Consider the following 27210-nt stretch of genomic DNA (forward strand, 5'->3'; position numbering starts at 1 on the left):
TTCAACTTTGGGTGGAGGGAATTGAGTGTCTAAGGTCTTTGTTTTCCGTCTGCCTGCTTTCTCTGAGCTTTGGAGAAGTAGTTCTACTTTCTAGTCTTCTGTTTCCAAGTGTAAGGACAAAGAGATCAGATAGTAAGTTATATGGTTTCTTTTCTTTGGTATTTGCATGAATATAAGTGCTGGAGTGCTTTGATTTGGATTCTTTTTGAATAAGGCTGTTTATTCAATATTCTTTTAAGCAATTGACCCTGTGTTGTATCATCTATATACAGAGAGAACATTTGTACTTATTTTTCTTTCTTTTTATATAAAGCTTTCTTTTAAGACCTGTTGGAGTTTTTCTTTACTTCAGGGAAATTGAGTCTGTACTCACCAGGGAATTGGTGGGAGGAAGAAATCAAGGGGAGATTTGTGTGTTGGATTGCTAGCCTGACTTTGCATTCCCTCTGGGGGAATAGGAAAGTACTTTTTGTTTCCAGGATTGGGAACAGAGAGGGAGATTCACTCTGTTTGGATTCACAGAACTTGTGTCTGTGTATCTCTCCAGGAGCACCTGGAGGGGGGAAGGGAAAAAGGATTATTTCCCTTTGTTGTGAGACTCAAGGGATTTGGGTCTTGGGGTCCCCAGGAAAGGTTTTTCAGGGGGACCAGAGTGCCCCAAAACACTCTAATTTTTTGGGTGGTGGCAGCAGGTACCAGGTCCAAGCTGGTAACTAAGCTTGGAGGTTTTCATGCTAACCCCCATATTTTGGACGCTAAGGTCCAAATCTGGGATTAAGGTTATTACAGTGCGTGACTGACCATGTGTGAATTCATATGCTGAATTTATGCAGACACAGCTGGTATTACAATACCTAAATCTTTCTCTCATTTGTCTATCTAGGTTTTACTATCTTACTTATCACTGTAATAGCTAAGTGCCAAATATAAACGTGTGATTATGCACACGTCGCTTTGAAAAATCTTATCTTAAAAAGTAAACTCTTTTGCAGAACTTGTGTGTGTGTGTGTCTTAACACACACACACACACACACACACACACACACACACACACACACACACCCCAAACAAAATAAAACCCAGCCCCAAAAGAAGCTAAAATCAAAATACAAACTGTGAATGTTTTTACACAAAAACATAAATTGTTCCAAGCACACAAGCTGTGTATAAAAACCTATTGCCAAGCTCTAGCAACAAATGCATTGTGGGATAAGTGTAATTGCTGTATTCCATAGTGATCATGATCAATCAAAATAATAATAAAAAGTTCCATTATTGATTTATTTAGCTTGAACAACTAATATAGCAATGCCCAGTTTTTGTGTTCTGAATTAACCCTCTGCAGTTCGGGGGTGAAACTTATTTTTGCTGAAGCATCCATTGGACTGACTGTCTAGAAAATGCCAAATGCTATAAGCATTAAGTGGGAGTCTTAAACATTTGTAAAGAGTAAGTAGCTGCCCAAAGTTTGCATTTGTACAAAAGAAATTTCCACCTGTCCCATGGGTGATATGTCTGCCCAGGAGCAACTTATTACAAAGTTCTATGATCATCTGAGCATGATCGTGTTAATCAAATATCTCTCCTCCTCAGCTGAATTAATTAACAAAGAGAACAACATTCAGAAGTCTGTGTGTTTATGTGCGCGTGAAGTACAATCGACACTGTGAGTGCATCTGTAATATGCCTGTAGCAGACGGTGCCTTCAATTTCATTAATAAAAATTGCCACTGTCAAAACATTAAATGTAGTTGTATAGCATATATGGATGACGATGATGATGATAAATCCTCATTTCTTCAGGCACCAGAAGATACATTTGACAAGGTTTTGATTCTCTTCAATATATGCTTTTAATACATTTTCTAGCTTCTTACCAACACTGCCTCATATGTTTGGCTTGTATTCCTTCATGTTCCGTGCATTTCTTGTGATTACATTTGCACTGCTCATGCCAGTGAATTCAACTGGGTGTCTGCTGGAGTGTGCTCAAGCTGGAGTTCACATCCTCCTAATCCAAGGTCTCCTTCATGAATGTTTTCCTTGCCTGGAGTCTGGGGTGAGACTATTCTGGCCTGTGCCGGCACTGGAGCAGGATTGGCGTCTTCATAATTTACAGTCAGTTCATCGTTATTCACGATACAGTCCATGTCATCGTCCTTCAGCTGCTCCTGTGTTTTAAAAAGGAAAAGGGACCCTAATCAGTGACAACTGCCCAGAAACAAGCCTGATGGGATTCCATTTTAATATTTTCAGTGTCGATGATTAATATCAACTATTAATTACAGTGATCTCACTTTGATTTTTTATCAATTTGAAGCAAGTGGCTGCCTACAGTCTCCTGCTTCTGCGTATCATTGGAAACCAGACCTTAGGCCACCCAAAAACGCACCGCACTAATAATCAGTAGCCACTTCTGAAAATGTGGCCGTACTTTTTCACCCCTATGACACTACGGCCATATAGTTTCTAGTCTTGTTAAAGGCTTGATCCAAAGCCCATTGAAATCATGTAAACGCTTCCATTAACTACAGTGGGCTTTAGATCAGGTTCTAAATGCTATTCACAAAGTTTAATGCACACACAATATATATACTTACGCCATATGCTCTAGGGCTGGTTAGCAGTCTGGCAATGGGATTACACCATTCAGGTAATGTTGTTGTAAGCGGTGGACCAGCGTGGGTTAAAATGGGTTTCAGATATCTGTGAAGTCTGTCAAGGAATGTCTCCAATAATATGTATCTTGATGCTAACAAGTTTCTCTATTAAAATAGATAATTTTATAATAAAGCAGAAGATAATCATGGAAGTAAATGGAAATCTAGGCGATGGCTTGTGTTTAGCATCCACCAGTCCATACATTCAGCCATCATCTACTTTAGATTAGTGTGTCTACAAAGCCATTGAGAGCTTGTCAAATATGGCACCATACTAGCTTAGCTAGACACGCCATGACATACATGAGACAAGAGGGAATGGGAAGAGGGGAAACGTACAAGAAGAGCTCCATGTTTAGCATTTTCAGCTAATGTCTGTGATATTGTGAAAATCTTTCCTATGCAAAAGAATATACAAAACAATTTAAGATTCAGCTGCGTGAGCCACATTGCATAGAAGAGCCAGTGACAGGGAGTTTTCTGTCATATTGAAATGGCACACTCAGCCTTTTTATAAACTCAGTGCCTCTCTTCCCCAGGCAAATGTATTTAATCAAACATTAAGCTTCTTTACAGCTGGGGAGTAAGCAGAATTTGTTTTCTGTAATGCTTTATTTTCAGTATTCAGCACATTCATTTTACACTTCATACATCAATGCTCCTTTATATAAAATTATGTAAATAAGATTGTAACAGGCGTTTTCTATTGTATTGCTCCTGTCTTTCCAATCTTTTCATCCAAAAGTGCTTTATTGAGATAAAAGAAAAACCTGCTCATCTTCAGCAATTATATTGTCCTTATATCTGCCACTAAAGATTTTCCCAAGAGCACTACAGGTTGACTTATCTCCTCTGCTACTTTTGCTCACAGTGTAATTTTCACTGTTTTATGGGAAGCCAGTTATAGGCTATTTTCTCTGCTGAGGAAAATCTCCTCTTCTGGATTGCTAGCTATTTTCTTTTGTTAAAGCTTCTAGGAAAGGAAGGGAAAGGAAAATAAAAGAAACAGATGTAAGGCTACTGTCCATGAGCTCTATAGCAGTATCATGGAAGTACTGAACAAACTAGTGACAAAATGTGTTTAGGTTAACTCTTGCAGTGCCACATGCATCCGACGAAGTGGGTATTCACCCATGAAAGCTCATGCTCCAATATGTCTGTTAGTCTATAAGATGCCACAGGACTCTTTGCTGCTTCAACTCCATTAGTTACCTGTTTAATGCTTATAGGGTGTTCCACAGTGTATAACACACAAAGCACAGGCAGTCTATATTCTGAAGAACTTATAGGCTGAATAAAGCAGACTTAGAGATGTAGTCATATATTAATTGATTTTTAAGACCAGAATGACCCATTCAATCATTTGGTCTGCTGTCCTGTATATCACAGGTTGTAGAATTTAACCCAGTTACCCCCATCTAACTTGTTCGGCTAAACCATATATGCCAAAAAGGCATCTAGTCTTGATTTGAATATATCAAGAGATGGAAAATCAACATTGGAACCTCAAAGGAAGGGGATGGCTAGGATTTTTTTTAAAATGTTAATCTTCTTCCTTTAGTAGGACGATCTGAGTTCTGTCCTCACGAGGATGTTCTGAGAAGCCATGTTGTGAAGCATAGTAACAATTTGAATGCCCTTGTTTATTGTGTGATTGACTGTAGACTTTGAGAGGTAATTTATATTTTGCCTACAACAGCAAAATCCTTGGAGCTAGAAAAGGTGGTTGCAGCTCTGAAATACCTGCTGGACAGCTCCCATGGGGCCTGTAGAAATACAGGCCCACATTAGGCCAGATTGAACTATGGTTTTAAATTGAGTTTGGACTTTAGCATGAGTGATAGGCCCACAGCCTATGATTAAAACAAATGAAATTATGAGAAAGAAAAGTTGTTTGTGTTTAACTTGTATTGGTTAGGGTAGAATTGGTAAGGGTGCTTTGTCGGAGCTTTATTGTACCCCTCTGGAGTCACGCCATGATGGAGGTGTGTCTCCTGGGCCTGAACCTGTTTGAAGTATACTCCATATCTGTATTGTTTCTAGGGTTAGAATATATGTGTATATGGATATGTGTATATTTTGGATGTAACCAACATTAAGTGGCTTTTGAGACTAACAAAGGAATGCTTGTATGGAAACGGTGTCAGGGTACACCTTAATCCTATTAGGAACATTATTTCCAGCAGAGCCCTACAAATCCTGTATATGGCCAGAGGGAGAGCTTCACTTTTTCCCTTATCAAAGAGTGACGATTCTAGGCCTCAAGGCAAACACGGTTCCCCAAAGACAAAGAAGTATCATTTTATGCAACAGTTATTATTAAAACACCCCATAAAATATGGAACTCTTTTTCATACCATTCAAATCCTCTTTCAGTCATTTTCCAGGAAAAGTGCAGTGTTCCGTGGCAAAGGCAAGCCAGGCTGTAAACATACATTGGTTAATAGTGTGGCATTTCATATGCAAGACATTGCTGCATTATATAATGAAATTTATGTCAGAGGCACAAATCCGTGGAAGTGACTGTCAACACTCCCTGGAGCTTTGCTTTGCTCTTTTGCAGTGTCTCTAATGTTTCTGGTTTGCAGCTTTTTAGTCTACAGTGTCTCTTTTGTTAAGACTCCTATTTAAAGCAGACTTTGTAAGTTATGATTATGTCACAGAACTGAGATAAAAGCATAGGCTTTCTCTTTTATAATCGATGAGGAAACACTAGTAAGAGACATGCAAAGAGAAAGATATCATTCCTACATGTTCAGAAATGTGGTTTCCTTAAGTACAAGTTATCTCAGTTCCTTGTTAGATTTTCACTTTGGCAAAGAAAGCAATTTTGATATATGGTTTATGCAGAGCTAGAGAAGAAGCTGTTCCATTCTGAATGTGTGTGTGTGTATTTCTGTGTGTGTGAGTGTGTCACTTATAAACCAACATACTTTGTGCTGAGCATGTGGCTGAGAGCTGGTGCATGGCTGAGCTGCTGTCAACAGCTGACTGGGACTGTTTGGTCACTGTTCTATGAGCGCCTGTGTGTGCCCACCTAAGCTGGAGAGGCGATAGCCAGTGACCTCTGGGGGTATGAATACCTACATGGCGGATGTGTCCCAGAAAGGAAAGGGAAGTTTTTAGAGAAAATTTTCCTTCTATTACTTGTAGCAAGGAATTCTCTTCAGAGGACGGGGACCTGCCTATGTTGAGTGGGTCAGGGCATGATGGTAGGAGATTTAATTATTACAATTGTACACATTTCTTTTTTTGGTAAGTACCATGAGAACCAAGCAGTGACTTTACTTCAGATATCAGATGCCATGAAGAAGATAATCAGCACTGTAAAACAGTGATGAGAAGGAATCCACGACTGTGGTACATATTTCATAAATTACAGGTTCCAGGACCTCTCTGATATTGCCTTGAGGGCCAGATTCTGATCTTTGTTTACTGAATTTTTAATCTTAGCAATGGAGATGAGCATCCTGAACTTAGACTGCTAAATAGAAAGTTTATGTCTAGAGCCTCTCCTGTAGCCTTTTCAGAAGTGCGACCCCTGTTACACACAGAATCCTCTAATTAGAAAACCAACAAATCTCTTGTGGGTTTGAGAAGGTGATGTAGAAAGAAGGGCTCCAAATCCATTGGGCACTGGAAAATTCTGCTTTTTGTTGGTGCCTTCCTGCATGGGGATGGGCTCTATCCTACCCATGAGCGAACCAGCCCGCTGGCAATTAAAACAAATAGCTTTCAGAAGGAATATTTAAACTATACGTAGGAGCTGCTGAGGGATGCTCAGGATGGGTTGGTGGGCACCATCAATATTTTGGACTGAATTTGTTCAGAAGTACTGAATTTTCACAGCTAAGGAAAAGAGATGAAAATGAAGCATGGCAGAGGTCCAAGCAAAAACAAGATTTTCACTAAAGAGGGATAATAGCAATGGCTGCACTGCTGGGAATTAAAAGCACAAACCTCTCTATGCTAACACTCGGTGCTTAAAACTCAGAAGGGCACAATGGAAAGTCTGGTTTGGAACCAGAGGCAGTTTAAAACTGAATTTCTGTGCTGAAAGAGCCCTACAATCTGCTGTTTGTTCAGCATAGGAACTACTGCTATCTTAAGAAAATATAGCATTGGGTGTCCTCTTCCTTCCACTCCTTCCTCTTAAAGGATGGGATTCCTTACCCCACCTCTCCCACCATAGGACAGAGGGCTTTTCTGTTAATCCCTGGACTGCCAGGAAATAAGCATTCCATTTGAAAGGCCTCCAGAACTCTGAGCTCCATCTGTCTTTTCTCTGCCGGGTGCTGCATAGCATGGCTCTCTCATTATGCTAACAGAAAAAATAGAGAGAAGTATGCTGTGGGTGGCTGCTAAGGGCAGGGTGAGGCGAGCAAAGGGAAGGCCTGAAAGCCATGTAGGGGAAAAAGCAAAGATTTCTGTAGTGTGCACGTTAGTTATATGGCTTGAGTCAGAAGTATGGCAGGACAACAGACGGTAAAAACAGTATGATTTAGCCTGGAAGGAAGAAGATTTAAAGGGGACCTAATTGTGCAGATGTGCAGTGTTCCAAATTATGAAGGACATAGTGAGAACATCTTTCCTTTTAAACTGTCCCATAACAAGAGAACATGTGAACACAACAATATTAAGCAGCACTCAATTTAGAGCAAATAAAAGGATGTACGCCATTAGATAGCATATAGTTAGCCTGTGACATTCATGGCCTGACTAGGTCATGGAGTCAAATATTGTAGCAAGTTTTTTCATAAGGGAAGGATAATCTCATAAACACAGCAACATTTACAGTTGTGCAAGATAACAGGGGCTGCCTCATCTCATCCTTCAGGCTACCTGCAGAGGTCAAGAAAGGACCCCTTCTCCCTGTGTACAGAACTGCCCACCCAAGAAGATGTACTTGAGCTATTTTCTTTCCTTTATGTCTAAAACATAAGCCTCCGGCTACTGCGGGAGGGCACTAGACGAGTCTGCCACAGTACAGTAAATTCAGTGCTTCTGTAATGTGGTTATTGCTGTGTCTGATTAAAGTGTAAAATGCCATGGTAATTTTTTGTAATGGATTATTTCAACATGCTATTGGAGATGTAGATATTAGTCAGGCATCGGATTCAAAGAGTGTAAGACAATTTCTTAATTCCTGCCTACCTCGTGTATCACAGTTCATTATGTTTCCAATGATGGATTTTGAAAAAAGAGATTCTGAAAGACATTTTTGTTTTAATTTAGCATCTTTATCTTCTGTTTATTGGTGCAATACACTGCACGCATGTACCAATGCAGACATTAATAGAGATAGTGGAAAAGTACAGTTCAGCTTGAATGAGCACAAGGATTTTTCATTCTCAGTGTTCCATTGTTGATAGAGAGGTCAGCTATCAGGGGTCCAATCATGAGTGATTCATAATACAAACCATAGAAATGGCACATGAACTGTACAGTCATTTCATAAATGTGATCTATTTAGGAAATTTATATCATCACGATGAACATGGCTTTTGTTTATTCTTCTTACCAGATGTGCCTGGACCAAACCCCAATCCAGACCTGATTTCAAATCCCAGCTTGCAGGTCAAAACTCCCACATAGTGGGTCAGATCTGAAATCCTAAAATTTGGGAAGGTTTAGACTATCATCCAGATTTCAAAGTGCCAGGTCTGGAAGGGTTCAGTTCCATCATTTTGATTCAGACTCATCTCTTAATCTTTTTCCCCTTGAAACTTCATAATGACTCTATTCAGTCACCTGTTCTCTTTTGCATAGGAATGGGTTCGCCAATTTCAAATCCAATGGCTAAGGTGTTGCCATAACAGTCCCCAAGAATCTGCCTGTTGAACCATTAGATTAGATTGTGACATTTAGCAATAGCCCTGAATATATGGTACTGCACTACCCTAGGGGATACTGAGGTGGGGATTTTGCCTCTTGGAGGCACACTAACTTCCCAAGTTCCTTTGTCTGCAGGGTAGACATGTTTAGAATGGTGCTGCTTCCTTCATCCAACATTCTTAGACAGCTCCACAGGCTGATGCAAAAGTTAGGCAGATTCTGAGTCATAGTTATAGAGTTTAGGGCCAGAAGCAACCACCCAGGGCCGTCCTTAGGCATACATAGCATATCTGGCTGCTTAGGGGACCCAAAAATTTGGGGCACCCCTGGGTCTTAGTGTCCACCCCCATGCCTCTTCCTATCCCTGTTCTGACCCTTCCTGCAGGTTTTCCCCACAGCTGGCTGCTGCAACCTGGTGAGACTTCCTCCAGAGGGGATCTAGTACTTAAAAGTGAAAAGGCCTTCCAGCCTGCCAGACCTTTGACAACATTGAAACTGTTAAAGAGCCATTCAAGTGGTAATGAAGCCATTTAACAAGGCATTTGCCAACTCCCAGGTATATACTGTCAGTTTCTGAATTTACTGACAAAAAAAGTTGTGCATTATTGTAATATTTACTCAGAACATATTAGTCTACAGGACCTTAATTTAAAATTTGCTTTAAAATATTTCATTAGTGTGTTGCTGAAGATTATAAAATCACATCTCTAAAAAATCCTTGCATAGATTTTTAGATACACAATCTGAATATTCATCTTTAGCCTTAAATGCTTGGATCTTCAGACATATAGTTTTTTAAATAAATCCTTCAAAAGACCACCCTTATCTAAAATACACATGTGAGCCCATGCTGCTGTTAGGCATAGGGGCACCAGTTTAATAATACTGCATAGGGTCCCATAAATCCTAAGGATGGCCCTGGGACCACCAGATCATCTCATCTGTAAATATAACACATGAGCCCTCCCCCTGCTCTTCTGAATGATTTTGATTGTCCTTGGCCTTTAGGTGGGACCTGCAAGATGGGGAGCAGGCATGTACCTAGACGAGGACCATAGATAATTTGACTGATCTCACTTCTTTCTTCCTCTTAATTGAATAGGTAGAGCAAATCTGGGAGAATCAGAATGCAGCAGTGCAGAGGACAGATAAAGAGCAACTGAGAACTGAAACTTGGCCTCTCAAGGCACGTATCTTCAAGGATGAGGAAGCGGTTCACCAGGCAGTTCTTTGGAATAGAAGTAGGTATATGAAACAATCCCTGCTAATTATAGGAGTCCTTGTGAGTAAACTTCAACTATCCTGAGAGTTTGTTAGGGAGTGAAAACTTGGTTACAAAACAGATTATTTGGATTTGTCCCCCAGAATTGGCTTGGAAATACATATACTGTGATGCAGCCAGCATCTTTCTGACTGAGGACTGGATCATTCACTTGGGAGCCCATATAAACTACCTCTATTGGCCAGATGCATCACAATTATGCAGTTCCTCACAGGGAGCAGTGTAAAATAGTCCCTTCATGCTAGTGAATGCCTGCTCCACAGTGCCCCAGGCCCCTGCTAGCTCAGGGATTTTGTGATTGAGACAGCAACTGACTCAGCTGTAGGTTTCCTGTACTACAGCATATAGCACTATTGCTAGGTCACTGCATGTTCATTAATACTCTGCATGTTAGGTGCCAATGGCTATCTATTATTTATTAGCTGATAGTAATCCTTTTGAAATCCTTTGACTTGGCCATTAAAACAATATTCAGAAAACACCACAGAAAGCTTGTTTGGTACTTTAAAGACTTGCTTCTAAATCTACCTGCTATGGGTAGTAGTTATGATTTGGGGGTTTTGTTGAATTTTCTTTAACACTGAAATGCAAAGAAAATTTGCTTCGACATGTTGACTTAGACAGCACAGAACTAAATGTACTAGAGGACTAGACAAATGAAAGACTAAAGTCAAATTATACTACAAGAGTGAGAAAGAAAAGCAGAGAAAGGAAATACCAATCTGGAAGTAAATATAAAATCATTGCAATAATACTATGGAAGACACAAAGACGAGAGGAGTGGTAAATTATTATGTGGACTGGGCAGTCACTCAGTGCAATCTGGATCACTTGGTAAACTGGGCCTGTTGAAAGAAAATGTGTTTTAATATAGCCAATGCAAGTTATACATCTAGGAACGAATATCTACAGAATGGGGAACGGTATCCTGGAAAACAATGACTCAAAAGGACTGAGGGGTCTTAGAGAGGACAAACTCCCAATGATATGCTAATGTAGCCTTTGAATATATAAATGGGATTAGCGAATAGAAGTAGAGAGGTGACTTTACCCCTGTACATAGCATTAGTGAGAATGATACTATAATAATGCACACAGTTTTGGTGTCCACATTTTAACAAGGATATTAAGAAATTGGAGATGATACAGAAAAGAGCCACAAATATGGTTGAAGGGATGGAGAAAATGCCTTACAGTGAGAGTTAAAGAACTTAATCTGTTTATTTTATTGAAAAGAAGATTGGAGGTGACTTGATCAATACTTCATAGGCAGAAAAAACATGGTACTAAAAAAAAGGCTCTTGAATCTAGCGGAGAAAGGGGTAACAAGAATCAATGATTGGAAGCTGAAGCCGGACAAATTCAAATGAAAGATGAACAACCTTTTAACAGTCAGGGTGATTAACCACTGGAACAACTACCACGGGTAGTGGTGGATTCTTCATCTCTTGATGTCTTCAGATTAAGACTGGATGCCTTTCTCAACAACATGCTTTAGCCAAACACAAGTTATTGGGCTCAATACAGAGGTAACTGTGAAATCTAATGGCTCTGTTATAGAGGAAGTCAGACTAGATGATATAATGGTCTCTTTTGGCTTTAAACTTAAACTCGATGACTCTATGAATTAATTAGTTAACATCTGAAAAGCCCTTTGAAGCTAGGAATCCTATAGAAGTGCTAAGTATAGTTATTTCCCCCTGGAGATAGGGTACATTCTGTACTTAAGAATGTATCATCTTTAATCTTAGCTTGGTTTTTAGAACAATTTGTCTTGGTATTTCTTCCTTTCTTGTGTGGCCAGTTGTCACGTGTTATGCCTGGGTGACTACATTTGCTAATGTCTGTCTATCTTCTGGTTATTTTGCTCTGCTTGACTTAGTTCAGTAACATTTTTGAAAGCACATCCTCTAAGCTCCTCTCTGTTCTATACCAATGAAATAAATCTTTCATTATCTTTGTGAATCTGCATTTTCTGAATGAGTCTGAAAATGCTCTGTTGCCTTCGTGCTCAATTATGATCATTAGCTTCCAGTTTGTCAACAACAGAACGGAGAGAACACTTAACTCATTTAGGATGTCATAGAGTTTGCTTTGGGTAAACCATTTACAAAGATTTTAAATTAGTTTTGTTTCTGTTCCTGCATCTAACATACACAAGTGGTGCAATTAGGGCAATGGACCATTTCCTCTTCTTTCTGACATTGGAAAAATCAACTCTGAGATCCAGACTGAGGATTTTGATTCCAGTATGCTGCTCCCTCCACATGCACACATGTAATTAGAATATCTTGCCCTTACACACTAGAATGCACAAGGGAAGCACTGTACATTGGCTAGGTAAATTAGTCATGGGTGAAGAGTCACAAGTTCACTTCAATGTTCCAACTTCAAATATATGTCTGAACCTTTATCCAAATGAATGGAACTGCTGTCAGCACTACCACTGGGAGTGGTGCCCAAACTGCCTTTCCTCAATCCTAGGGGAAGAAGCACTTGGGAACAGCCTCCTTCTCCAAACAATAACATTTATACTGGCCAGCAGCACGACCTTCAGAGCTGTGACATCACCACCACAACTTTTTTCAAAAGATAAATTAACTCTTCCTGAGAGCATCAGTAAGGGAACCCGTCCCACTTTGTGGGCATACCCACACAGGCATAAATGTTCACTATGATCCACATTCTTGTTACCATCACACTAGATGATGATAATTCTCTGTATCAGGAAGTAATTTGTAACAGAATGTGACAACCTGCTGCAATGGTGCAGGTTGTTGTGAGTACATCACCAGTGTACTCCAGTCCCCTCACTGGCTCCAAATTAGTTTCAAGTCCTGATTTTTTTTTTTTAAAAAAAATCTAAATCTGTCAAGACTAGAACTGGTCAGAAATTTTTTTTCATTAAAATTTTCAATTACAAATTTCAAAAGGTTAAAAAAATATTTTTGTTAGAATTTTCCATGGAAATTTTCTACTTTTAGGGAAAAAAATTGGAAACCAAAATGTTTTGTCTGAAAACTAAAAACCTATGATTGAAACCCCAAAGATGTTACTTGTAAAATGCTGCTGTAATGCCTCAGGGGTCTTGCAGTGTGGGTACCTCATGCTCTCATTCTCTTTTATGGGCTGAGGTCCTTGTTGGACTACATCTCCTATAATAGATCATGTTCTCCCCTCTTGCTGGGCCCTGGAGATGCCTACAGAGGAGAAGAGGAGCACGAGGCACCTAAACTCCCAACCGGAGCATTTACAAATGGAAATGTTACATTTTTCAGCTAGAAATGTGTCAGTTTTGAGATGTTTTTGTTTTTCACTGAAAAATCAAAATTTTCTGTAAAAGCAGACACTTCTTTGTGGAAAAAAAAACTTCATTTAGTCAACAACTTGGTTTTCTGTTGAAAGTCAGGCTCCAACTCCATCAGCAATCCAGAATCTGTTAAGGCAGCAGCCCAGGACAAAGGACTCAAGAGTTGGATATAAAGCGTTGCTAGTTGACTGGGCTCAGATGTGGAAGTGGCTACCAGAGGAGACTAGAATGATCCAGAGTCTGGCTGCCTTTAGAACACACTGAAAAATCCCCTTAACGATGAAACTTTCCCACAATAACTGGTAGATTTTCATATGTAAAAATCACCAACAACCCACACTGAGCTGCTGAGAACTTGGGAGGATAAAGAGCAGAATAATCCATGAAATCCACTATGGGCCTCAGTATGCAGGCCCACTTTGTCTGGGAAATTCTTAGATACAGAGGAGATGGATTTTACAGAAGACTTAGAGAGAACTTAAAAAAATAGGATTTGAAATCTTGGAAGAACAGGGTTCCCATGGTGTTTCCTGTAATTCCTGCTTCGGGTCAGGCTGAATACACAACAAGAGCAATGTTGCTCATGGTATCCAGAGGCATAAACGCACAAACCTGATTCTCCTCTCACTTATACCAGGGCAAATCAGAAGTAATTCCATAGGGGAAAAATGAAATTATATCAGTACAGCAGGTGCACTGTACTTTCAGCCAGGGTAATAGCATCAATACCAGTTATCTGTGCTCATTGAATGGAGAATATGCTCCTAAATTCCAGAGACAAGAAGTGGAAAAGCATGTGAAAATCAAAAGAAACAGGAAATAAGTTAACAAATGATTTTAAAGTTCAACTGTGTTTAAAGTTAAAATCTTAGTTGTTTGTGTCTGTTCTTATTTTATCCAGATTGGTTTGTCCAGTCTGTGGCAGAGCTCTGACCTTGCTCCCGTGGGTCCTGCACTTCTAGGCGGTTTATGCTAGCCTCAGTGGCTCACTGTGACCCTCCATGTAGCCCTTCTCTCTCTAGGGCCAGGGTTACAGTCTACTGAGCCCTTTTCATCATAGGCCCGCAAGGAGGTTGGTGAGAGAACTCCCACAGTCTCTGTTGTCCCTGGGAGCTTATTTCAGAACAGTTTACCCTCTTGTCCTGATAGGGGCCTGTCCCGTCCCAGGAGATGTTCCTGTAGTGGTGGGTTGGGGGGAACCCGGGCCCGCCCTCTACTCCGGGTTCTGGCCCAGGGACCCTAATGGTAGCAGCTGTTGGCAGCCAACCTTTCACTGCCAGAGTTACATTTCCCTGGTCCACTTCCTCACAGCTCTCCTGCGTCTCCCTTCTTCATCTTTACCTTAGGGCACCTTAACGATGGTTTGAGGGTCTCTTCATTAACCAGCCCTTCAGCCACACTTCCTCTCCTCTGGCTCCCTGGCTTTCCTCTGCCTGACTGGAGTGAGCCCTTTTTATAGTATCAGCAGGGCCTTAATTAGAGTCAGGTGGTCACATTAACTTAATGGCCTCACCTGACTCTTTGCAGGTTAATTAGAGTCAGGTGTTCTCATTAGCCTGGAGCAGCCCCTGCTCTGGTCAGAAAACTGTTAATCCAGTGGCCAGTATATCTGCCTTCTGCTATTCTGCTGTACCCAACTGGCCTGGGTCTATCTCAAGTCTCTAGTCACAACACTAATTTTACTTCAGAAAACTTCCATTGTATGCAATACATTATATGTTTTTTTATATAAGTAGTCAGACATTATGGTGACAAACACCAACCCAGACCAGCAGATTTTTTTCTAAATGGAGAAATTGTAAAATATTATCCTACTTTGCATTTCTATCATGCATTTCATAGGAGTACCTCAAAGTGCTTTACAAATACAAATAAACTTCACAACATCCCGGAAGCAGGTTAAATACCACATTAGTATCCTTGTTTTATGGAAGGGTAAGCTGAAGAACAGAGGTTGTGACTTACCTACATGGCAAGCAAATACCAAAGCCATGATTCCTGCTTCCCATTTCCTTCCTTCAGTCACTAGATTAGTTTACAAACTGTTCTGTTTCTGAGAACTTGTAAACATAGTTCTCTCTTTAGTTCTCTTTGGTTTTGATTACAAATACCTGTAGGAAATGGTTACCTGTAGAAAATGGATTTTCCAACGTGGGTTCTGAATAGGCTCTTACATAATAGCTATTCACCTAAAGAAGTTGCCTGATTTTCAAAAGTGCAGCACACTTCAGTAGCTCCTGCTGAAAAGCCCAGCCACTAATGTTAACTATGACTAATTTACATCGCTCTTATCCATCGGATTGGGGGCTAAGGGATGGGGCAGAGACCTGAGAGGGACCATTCTTCTTCATTGTTTTTTTTTTTAATTGTGATTAATTCTTTGCTTTTGAGTGGCAAGGTTGAAAGAGACACCAGCCTTAATTAGGCTGAGTTTTGTGAAAACACAAACAATTATGGATAAAGGGCTCTATGCCCTTTCATTGTGAACTTCCTGTAGCACCAATATCAGTCATATGTGCTTACTGAGTGGAGAATATGCTCCTAAATTCACTTCATTCATCACACTTTTACATTCTGTGAATGCAAATAACTTAATCCTAAACCAATCTGTTGGGAAGATGGCAAGATTCACTTTCCATTAAACCCCCTGAAAAATATTAGCACAAACAAATGTGACCCGGTTATACCTTTTCATTAAATACAGTCCCTAGACAGCAAATTAAGCTGTGCTTCATAATAAGATTTTATCACTGAAAAATAAAATTCCTTGAATCAAGTGTGTGAGTATCAGCAGGGTGTGTGGGTGTAGAAGCAATGGAATGATGCCAGCAGCTTGACATTAGCTGCAGCAGCTACTCTGCTGGCTGTGGAAAAGGAAAGGACAGGAAAGGAAGGTAATGAATCATTCTGTAATTTCACTCTTACATTAAACCTTCAATTTGTCATGATGATTTACTGTTGCTTCATTAGTGTAAGAGTTCAGCTGACATGTGCTTTGAGCCCCTTTAAAAGTGACACAAATGGTACTTTGATTTTTAAATGATGATTATTCCTTTGACTAACCGAGTATTGACAGTGTTGTTGTGTGTACACATTGAAAGGACCTGAGTGAAACCAGGGAATGCATCTAATGCTCTCTTGTCTGCCTCCAAATTAAACCCAGTTTTTATAGGAATCATCCCACTGGTTGGGAAATAAGAACTGACCCAAATGTTCACTGCAAACTGGAAATGAAACTCTTTGCTTGTTTGAAAATGTTCAGCTAAGATTTTATTCCCTGATATTTGTTTGTGATCACATGTATCTATACTTGATGAAAGCAATGCCTTTCACATGCATCTCAAGGAGAAAAGTCCATCAAACAAGCCATCAGATAGTGATGACTTAAATGTTACTAATCCTCAGAACTGTTGAATTCCTGCTCTGTGTCACATTTTACAATATTGGAAGATTTTAGGACTCCACTGTTTTTCATGCAGATTGCCACATGTTAATAATTTATCTAGGTCCAGTGCCTATCACTATGGTATCTGATCCTTATCTGCACCTGGAGACTGGAGCACAGTTTTTCTATCCAGGCTCCCTCTGTAGTCATCTGACCATAGACCTGTTGGAAAAGTCTTCCAGTACTGGAGCACCGTTGCCATTTTATCAGGGAATATGAGGTACCTACTTTCCCTGTGTCCTAAGAGGCAGACTCCTGAGTTAGTTCCAATGCATAAGACTCTTCATTCTCTGACTCTTAAATTAACTCATGTAGCTTTTTGAAGGCTAATGGTATTATTGTAAATAGATATAAACCTTTATATGATCCAGGTGAATTGGTTATTTAAACACGTTTCCATTGCAAATGACTGTATTATCACTATATATTGGATTAAGAATGCCAAAATATTATCTGTCTGGTATAACTCTTACACTGTATCTGCAAACAATTTTAAAGTCTGCTCAATGTAGGGCTATTAGTGATACAGATTTATATCAATACTGATTTCATTTCTCAGATTGGGACCAAGATGAATAAAGAAAAATTAATCAATAACCAGCAGTTTTAAATGGCAAACAATTGCAGAATGTTCACTTTTGCCAAAGAAGTTGGGACGGCCATAACAGTGCTTAAAAAAGGGACTGTCCCGGCCAAGACGAGCTATACGGTCACACTACACATGGAAAAATTTAATTGCAGGCATCTGCTTGGACATCATAACTTTATTTGAAAGGAGCATCTCTTTGGAACATTATCTTATCTTGTGAGGCAAGCAGAAAACTTTTCCTGCAAGAAAAGAATGACTACAGATCATTTCTTACAACTGTAAGGCAGCCCTCTGTCAAAGGGTAATATGGAAGAGTGCAGTACTGTTATACCACCTGGACCTGACGCCACCTGAGATCCCCATATGTCATTTTCAGAGAACCCAGGATGGATCTATAAAAATAAGGATTGCTTGTCAGGAAGAGCCCTATTTTTAATTGTTCTTGCAGCTCAGAGCCACTCTGAGCACTGAGTCAACCAAGACAACTTAGCCCCCACATCCACACTCTGCTGAAATGTATTATGTTCAGATTCCATCCCTAGCATCTGACAGTCTCAGAATAATTATTCTTTGGTCCTGAGGTTGACATGCAGGTCACAGATAACATTTTACCATGCCACATTGCTCTGTTTTGCTTTCTATTGCATAGCCTTTACTGGGGAGTTTTCATTTTTAAATAAGTGAAGGTTTGGCAACAGAAGTAAAACTGTTGTCTGTGAACAAAAACTGTAAGCTTGGTAACACTGGCCCTCTAAAAGACAGCAGGGCAAGTGCACCTGTGCCACATCCGCTGATCCACACTAGGCTTTAAAAGAAGGCACCTGGGCCTGGGGACGAGTGAACACTATCTACTTAGTCAGAGTTAGGAGCAAGAGCAGGACTGCTGGGGATGGGAGGCAGTGAGACCCTGAACCGAACTGTTGGGAGAAGGACCTTCAGTGCAAAAAGCCCTGGGGTGGAGCTCAGGAACAGAGCACAGGAGCAACAGGACTGCCAGAGTCCCTGGGAGGGGGAGGAGTGTCATCCTGAGAAGCGCAAAGGGGAAAAATCCTCTGGGAGTTATAGTGCAGTGTGAGCTGAAGGACTGTTTTTGTTTGTTTTGCTCATGTTGGAGAAAAAAAAACTGCCAGAGGCTTTTCTGGGAGCAGCCCTGCCTTGTTACATATGGCATTGTGGGAGCAGCGCAATAGGCTCAGCATGGGTGAGGAAGTCAGCTATAAGCCTCCAGTACAATTAATTATCTGTATTGCAGTACTGCCTAGGAACCCTAGCCACGGACGAGGGCCCCAGTGTGTTAAGCGCTGTATTGCAGTCTGCCATGTGTGTTGGACTAAAACATATTTCCAGGAAATTAAATATTTACGCTGTGGTGTATATACAGTAATAGACCAAGTCACATTAGTAAAAAGTGCTATCAGCAGGCGTCAAAGTGCTTTACAGACTACAGTGAATTTTGTCTCACAATGCTCCTGTGTAGTAGAAGGTAGCGAAGGTTGTTTGAGCTGGTAAAAAATAAAATTCAAATTTTGAACACTTATGGAAAAAAAGATGAAAACTTTTGCAACTTCCCTCACCCCGCCCCATCACCCATTTGGTATGACTAGTTCTAATCACTATCTGTATTTAGCAAATAGGTAAACTGCAGCACAAAAGTGGTTTAGACCCTGATCGTGTACTATTAAAGTCAATGGGAACTTTGGCATTGGGAGCTTGTTAGGGTTGCCAACCCTCCAGGATTGTCCTGGAATTTCCAGGAATTAAAGCTTAATCTTTAAATAAAGATTGTCATGTGATGAAACCTCCAGGAACATGTCCAGCTGAAACTGGCAACCCTAGAGATAGTATGGGGGGAGGGAGGGAAAGACTGAGATCAGATGAGGAGCGTGGGGAGGGGAGGAAGACTGGGTCTGTCTGTGCAAGGAAATTTGGACAGAGAGTCCACAGAATGTGGGGGAGGGGGTAGACTGAGATTGGGACAGAGAGCCCAGGGGGATGCGAAGGAGTGGGCTTAGGAGCCAAGGAAAGGAGAAGACTGGTACTCAGACTGGGAGTCCAAAGGCAGATATTAGCACTAGGACATGGAGTCGGGGTGGTGGAGAAAGGACAGGTAAAGGGACATTCTGGAGGGGACATGAGCAGAAGGGGATCAGACTAAGGGTTCTGAGGGGGGAAAAACAGTATGTGGTCATGTATTTAAAGATTTATCATAATGCACAGATATAGGGGTGTGGGTGTGTGTGAGAGAGAATTAAAGTTTCACAGGCAACCTTAATTATAGCATTTCCTAACTTTTGAGTGCTTCACTTTGCAACCTTAATAATATTCCTTTAACATAATTTTTGTGTGTGAAATTATGATAAAGAATGAGATCCTTTACATAGGTTTTTGAACTACCTTCAGAACATAGTACCTGCTCTATCATTGCATGTTCAATCCTAGCAGATGGTTGAGCAAAATCTATAAAAAGGTTCTCCTTTTTTGTTAAATACTTAGGACTTTCCCATAAAAGTACTACTGCATGTATTATAACCCTTACGTATTTTAAAAATACTTTAATATTCACATTGCTTAATTAGGGCCTATTTAAAGCATATGTAAAATTGGTCTTAAAACACAAATACATGTGCATTTTTTTGTTTTATATTGTTATATTTTAATCAAACCTGAAATCAGCAAAGAATTTTTTTAGAAAGAATAATTTCCCAAGAATTAGTAAAGAAATAAAATGTTTTATTATTTATTTCCATTAATTTTGTTGTCACTTGAATTTTCCTTATCTGAGACTTCTTCTCTCTGAGAGAGAGAGAGCACACTTCAAAATGAATTTCCCTTTCACTTCTGGGTATTAATGCACTGATTTTCCTTCTGTTGCTCTATATTATCTGATATTGAAGCTGGTTGCAATGAATTTTAGTATGTCACTGTCAATCACAGCAGCTTATCTGAATTTTATTTGGGCTGAAATTGAAAATTTCTGAATAATGTGACACTGGGGCATAGGTTGGTCTAAGAGGGGCAAATCCTTCCTCCCTTCCTCTGTGGATGTAGTTGGCCATACATGTAGATAAATTGTTTGCATTTTGATGCTTGGGGTGAGGGGTGAAGGATCTGTTCATCAGGGCCGTCCTTAGGCATAGGCAGAATAGGCAACGGCGTAGGGCCTCACACTGCCTGGGGGCACCACTCTCCAGGCAGCCCAGACAGTGTAGAAGCAGGGCTGCTGGGTCCTAGAGAAAGCCAAATGCAGCACAGTCTGAGGAATGGGATTGGCTGCTGGGGTCTCTGGGAAGGGGAGGGGGTGGGGGTTGGGAAAGGAGCTCACCTGTGAGTGTGACTCTTTCCCCCTGGCTGAGGTCAGGTGAGGCTGTGGCTCTGGAACCAGTATCCTTTGTTGTCTCCCATAACATCCATTCTTCTCCCTCCTGCCCCACGGAGCACCCCCTCCTTTCTCCCTCCTCCCCAGGAGCACCCCTCTCTCTCTCCTCCCTCCCCTCCATCAGGGCTGGGTTGGGTGAGGTGCTGGGGGCTAGGTGGGGGGAGGGGAGGCTGGCTGCTTGCTGAGGAATGAAAGTGAAAGTAACTCACTTCCTCGGCAGGCAGCCAGGATTGGAATGTCACACAGGGTTTGGATGGAGGTAGCCAGATGTGTGACAAATCGGGATTGGGGTAGGGTGAGCAGATATCCCTATTTTATAGGGACAGTCCCAATTTTGGGGTCTTTTTCTTATATAGGCTCCTTTTACCCCCCCCCCATCCCTGTCCTGATTTTATACACTTTCTGTCTGGTCACTCTAGGTGGGGGTAATTGGTGCCTATATAAGACAAAGCCCCAAATATCAGGACTGGCCCTATAAAATCAGGACATCTGGATCTGGCCACCCTAGCTGGGGAGCGCCTCTCCCCCGGGCTGGCAGCTGCCAGCTATCCATCTCATCTGGGGCGAGCTGCATAGGGCAGGATGAGCTGCTGTGGCTCCATGGGTGCCCTGTCCCTGAGATCAGATGCTGTGCTAACTTCACCATGGTCCATAAGGCTGGTGGTGGTGCCCATTGGCGTGTGATTGGACCTGAGGGTTTGCTGCTGCTGTTGCCACTTTGCACCCCAAGAGGTGGATTTTGAGGTCCTGCAGTTTTCCACCTATCTCCTCCTCTACTGCAGCTGTTGGACCAGCGGGCTGGGGGGTGAGCCAAGCATGAAAGCAGAACTGTGTTGCCATTTAGATTGTCATTTAACAACTTTGTTTGCCAAAAATTCTTGCTAACAATCCTGAATCCAATTTCAATATTATTTTTAAAAAAAATCAATATCTTAGCCAAAAACAGAAAATTAAGTTGTTGACAATTATTAGTGACTGGTTTGGTTTGAGGCAGGGAGTGGGCCAGTTTTCATCAGAGAAACAAAAAATGTTGACTGACTTTCCTATAGCCTGTTACTCCTGATAAGAGCCCTCCAACAACTGTAATATGCTCATATCCTTACTAGCGTATAAAGCAGGGGTCGGCAACCTACGGCACACGTGTCAAAGGTGGCAGGTGAGCTGATTTTTGATGGTATGCAGCAGCAGGCTGAGCGGCTCAGCCCATCACTGCTCTGGGGTTCCGGCTGCTGCCCTATTGCCAGCTGGGATACCAGCCATACGCCCCACTCAGCACCTGCTGCTGGCCTGGGGACCCCCAAGGAACCCCAGGCTGGCAGTGGGCTGAGCAGGCCAGCTGAACCACTCAACCTGCTGTCAGCCTGGGGTTCCATTCACTCAGCCGGCAGTGGGCTGAGTGGGCTGGTGGCGGGCTGAGCAGGGCCGGTGGGGGGTTGAGTGCTCAGTCTGCTGCCAGTCTGGGGTGCCAGCAGCACTCAGCCTACTGCTACTCCAGGGTTCCGGCTGCCGGCCCCTTGCCAGTCAGGAGCTCAGCCGCCAGCCCCACTCTGCCACCTGCCAGCCTGGGTGAGCAGAATCCCAGGCTGGTAGCGGGCTGAGGGGGGATTGGCGGCCGGGATCCTGGCTGGCAGGAGTTGGTGGTCAGAACCCCAGACCAGCAGCGGGCTGAGCAGGGCCTGGGATCCTTGTCTAGGGTTCCAGCCACCAGCCCGCTGCCGGTTTGGGGTTTCATTTACTCAGCTGGCAGTGGCCTGAGCAGGACCAGTGGCCAAGACCTCAGATAATAACAATAGTTTGTTTATATAATATAGACATAGAGAGAAACCTTCTACAAACATTAAAATGTATTACTGGCACGAGAAACCTTAAATTACAGTGAACTTGGCACACCACTTCTGAAAGGTTGCCGACCCAACCCCTGGTATAGAGTGACCATATGTTGTACTAAGATTCTCCTGCTTTTTTTTTCCCTGTGAGTCAGTATAACTTTTGCCAGCCCAGAAGTTCGGCAGCCAATGTTTTACGTTTTCACAATGTTTTCTCCAACTTTCATAAAGTAAATACATAGTTAATATGAGTTAAAAAGGCCAGGGACACTTCTTTGTGAAGAATCTGTACAGCAGATCATGCCCATAGACGATCCAGAAAAGAAATTTGAGGTTGAATTTTTTAATGTTGTGATGGATAAAGCAGTATCTGCTGTTGATGAAAGGTTTAATACCTTGCAAGTACACCATGAACAGTTTGGATTTTTGTATGACATAACTAAATTCAACAAAATAGGAAAACAAGAGCAACTAATGACAAAGTGCAAGAACCTAGAGAGCCTCCTGAAGCACGGTGATAGTTTTGATTTAAATGGACTTGAACTGTACGAAGAATTGAGTACACTGTCATCAATGTTGCCACATGCAAAATCGGTGATGGACATTGTACAGTTTATTCATACCCGCAAACTTGTTGACATATATCCTAATGTGTACATTGCCACTCGTATTCTACTGACAATTCCTTTAACAGTAGCGTCAGGAGAACGGAGTTTCTCAAAACGAAAGCTCATTAAAAACTATCTCCGCTCTACAATGAGTCAGGAACGCTTAACTGGTCTTGCTATTCTTGCAATCGAACAAGACACGACTTTGTCTTTGTCATACGATGACATTATTACTGATTTTGCAGCCAAAAAAGCCAGAAAGATTGCTTTTAATTAAAAACAAATCTTTGTTTCAATACCTCTTCATATAAATTTCCAATAAAATTTTGATAAATTAAAAAAAAATTTGCATCATTCTGTCATCAGAATTTTTTCTATAGTGCTGCTTCTTTAGTGCTAGTCCATCAGCATTACAGTGTGCTTAATTAAGTTAAACTGGTTTTAATAACGTGAATGTGGCAAGTTTTCCAATACTGTAAGCTTATGTTTGTGTTGCTAAGAGCAGATCAGGCACAGGGGCACCAGTTTAATAATCTCGCCTAGGGCACCATAAATCCTAAGGCCGGCCCTGCTGTTCATCTCATGTTCAGCACCATGAAGCCTGTCCTGGCAAAGTCTCCATGTGCATCAGTGTCCAGGGAATGAGTGGGAAGGAGGGAGACAGGAAGTATTAGGAATAAAGACAGAGTAACTACAAGAATCCCTCAGCCATTCTTCCTCAAGGAAGAAGAATGATGTAGCTTGGGGCTATAGCAGCCCTGAAGGTACCACAGTGCTGTAGAGTGGATCTGTTGCTGTTCCTTATTTTGTCTCCCCCATACACAGCTCAAGTAACAAGTTTGTGCGATGGGTACTGGGTTGGTTTCACAATGAGATGTTGGAATGACTTAAGTGCTCAGATAATTGTCATTCAACTAATGGCTCCTATTAATTAATTGTGTTGTCTGTCAGCAAGGGCTGGTGTTTACAAGGGCATTGTAACCTTTAATCTGAAGTAAGTTAATGCAAACCATACTGGGAAGGAATGGTGAAGAACAAGAAAGTATGAAGATTTCATAAAAAGATGATGGGAAGCTAGTTTGTAGAAACGTATAGACTAAAACAATAATGCAGTTGAAGCAGTGATACTGAAGTAGGGCACATTGAAAACAATGTTTTTCCTCAACCTACGTTACAAAAGTTGGATAAAAACAATCAATGTACTATTTATTTTCCATTTAATCTGGGTGCTTCTGTAATGGCACATACTACACAACAAAGTCTAATATCTGGCCAGCTAAAGTATGGATTTGTGTTGCTTCAGGTTATACTTAAACCACAGGCAAAACACCCTCTTAGAAAATTGTTTTATGCAGCCCCTGTAAAGGTAGGATGCATTACTTTTTTTTTTGTGAGGAAAGAAGAATGAAAGAGCATATTCTGTAACTGATATCAATTTATAAAACACCAACACTAGCTCAAGATTCCATTCCCTAACAAGGATTTTCTGTCGAACAGAAATGTGAACTGCTAGCAATTCTGGCGTACAAGAGTACTAATAAGTTTGCAAAAGAAAAAAGCCTCCAGAAATTTAGCTGAGCAGAATCGTTCTTCCCCATGCTGCATAAGAATTTCAGAATTGGTTCTATATTTGCATTTCTGAGTGAATAAACTGTATTATAAAATGGGATCAGGTGTGCGAGAAGAAATAAAAGAAACCCACATGCCAAACTAAGTGTGATAACACTCGTAACGTAGATGAACCAAGGAAGTCGTACCTTTTCATGGGGCAGTATGCTGGTTTGGCAAGTGTGTGAAGTATTCCCATTAACTCTTATAGGAACAGGGGTGGCTCCAGGCACCAGCATGCCAAGTGCGTGCTTGGGGTGGCAAGCTGCAGGGGGAACTCTGCTGGTCACCGTGAGGGCGGCGGGCAGGTTGCCTTCGGCGGCATGCCTGCAGAGGGTCCGCTGGTCCTGTGGCTTCGGTGGCCCTCCCGCAGGCGTGCTGCCGAATCCACGGGACTGGGACCTCCCACAGGCAAGCCACCAAGGGCAGCCTGCCTGCAGTGCTTGGGCGGCAAAATACATAGAGCCGCCCCGTGTAGGAAGTCAGTAGGAACTGCCTGTGCATATCTGAGGTCATAAAATAGCTACTAGTTAGGCTTGGAAGGATTAGATATTTATTAATAAATGTCAGTAAATGATGATTTCATTGCATTCGCACAAACCAATGAAAAAATATTTCCATCTATAATAATCAAAATTTACAGACAGGAAAGTTTAAAAAAAAGCTGTTTAAGAACTTATTAGAGTTTGATTTCACTGTATTTACTTTGCCACCTGAGGCTGATAATTTGAGTCTTAATAATTATAAATCTTTAATGTTTGGAACCTCAATATTTTCTGTCCTTAAATAATTGTCTGCCCCAACCCCCCATTTTCCCACAATTGTGAAAATTTAAATAGCTAAGAATAGAAAAATGCTTTAAAAATAAGCATTGCTATTATCTGTCAAAATTATATATATATAAAAAATTGAATTCTGCCTATTAGCACACATCTACCCACTAACTTGTATGTGGAGAGATTATTTCAGTGTAAAAGGCCAGATTCATTCCATTTAAATCACATACATTGAAATCTGTGTTTTACTATCAATATAGGCTTGATCTTTACAGGTGCAACCTTACCCTCATTTGGAGTCCAGTTGACCTTAATGGGGCTCCGTATAGGGTTGGGGGGGGCCTTCACATGGATCACATTGCAGGATCAGGTCTATACTTGGTGTACTTTTCAGGAGAAAAATATGAACATTTCCAGGGAAATGCACTGACTAAGAAGTTGAGTGATTCATTACTTGGTTATTGTTATGAGGAAGTGTTCTCTCATTTAAGAAAAAATAAACTAATCTATTCCTCAGTCCTTCACCCTTCTTCTCTGTGGGTGCATGCACTTCTAGGACATGGGGGTTTATCTTTGTGGAAGCCTTTAGTTAAATTCTGGAAGCACATCACTGATGAACCAGAATCATCAAATGAGAAAGTAGGTGAGATACTTTTTGTTGTTTGAAATCTTAACGGTAAAATTTAACCTTCCCCTTTGCTAATGATATAGTTTTAAATTTTAGTAAACAGTTTGGTGAAAATGGCCACACTTGATTCAGAAAACATCAATACCTTCTGTTGTTTGTCTGTTACAGCTATCTCCCTATTCCATTTTGTTTCTTACAGCTGTCCCCATACTCCATTTTGTTTTTGTTCTCCTCCTGTGGCCGCCCCACCCTGGCTGTTAAGTTGTTTACCAGGGCCACTGCCCTTCTCAAAGGGAGGGCCCCTTAAGTTGTTTACCAAGAGCCATTGCCCTTCTCAAAGGGATGGCCACTTGTGCTGCGTGCTAAGTGGGACCACTGCCCTGTTCAAAGGGTTAGTCCTGTTATCACCTCGTTGAACCTGGGCTTGGTGTAGGGCAGGCAATGTCCAGAGCTGCAAGACCTACTGTGTTTTTAAGATCCTGGGCATGAGTCATAGGCCTCATATGCTTTTGAGTCACCTATTGCACAGGACTCTGCCCAGGCATGTCTCTGTGCTCACCTGCAGTTTTTTCCTTGTGCCTCCTCCCCTGTGACAGAGGGAGCCTATCAGGATTACTGTCGGGAAACTGCCTAAGTTTGCCTTTAAAAACAGACATTTTTGAAACAAACATCAGAAAGGTTCCTGCATTGCTGCCTGGTCTGATCAGCCACGGGTTTTGGGGGGTCCTTTCTCCGCTCTCATTTTATTTTTGAGCGTAACCCCGGTTTTTAACCCACCCCACACGAAGAACGAATTGCTGCCTGAGAGATCTCCTGATTATCAAGACCATACCGAGCCCTCCTTGCTTCTTCTGCCTTTGCTGCTGCCTTGGGGACTGGTAAGAATCCCTCTGTAAAACTTTCCATACTTTTATTTTATTACTTTAGCTGCTGGCTCTGTTCCCCTAGCACACAGACTCAAGCTAAACCTTGGTCTGTGTCTTAAAACCTCTCTTTAACTCCCCCACGCTTTGCTGCTAAAAATAAACTTGTGCCGCTGATAAGCTCTGCTCCCTGCTTTCAGCTGTATCCACTGCTGCAGCCACCATCCCTTGGCATCCTTGGGGGCTGCCTTGGGAGCTGTATCCTGGGCACATACCACTCTGCCCTTTGTAACTTCCCCATAGCATAAGGTGCACCGTAGGTTTTGCTTTTCAGTTTAATAAGTCATAGTTTGCTAAGATTGTAGAGCTTGTAAGTTTCACCCGCCTTGTTATAGTTTGCTGT

General features: G+C 41.5%; 1 protein-coding gene across 1 annotated transcript in view; it reads right to left on the reverse strand.

The window, feature by feature from the left end:
- Nucleotides 1-1061: 1061 nt before the first annotated feature.
- The window catches only part of SLC9A9 (solute carrier family 9 member A9), a 364826-nt gene continuing 338677 nt past the window's right edge, over nt 1062-27210 (reverse strand). Inside the window, exons 15-16 of the mRNA XM_050965939.1 lie at nt 2602-2707; nt 1062-2172 (exon numbers count right to left, since the gene is read on the reverse strand). Of these exons, the coding sequence (XP_050821896.1) occupies nt 1951-2172; nt 2602-2707 (328 nt within the window). The 3' untranslated portion in view covers nt 1062-1950. The remainder of the gene's footprint in view (nt 2173-2601; nt 2708-27210) is intronic.

The sequence above is a fragment of the Gopherus flavomarginatus genome, chromosome 8, assembly GCF_025201925.1.
Source record: "Gopherus flavomarginatus isolate rGopFla2 chromosome 8, rGopFla2.mat.asm, whole genome shotgun sequence".
NCBI lineage: Eukaryota > Metazoa > Chordata > Testudines > Testudinidae > Gopherus > Gopherus flavomarginatus.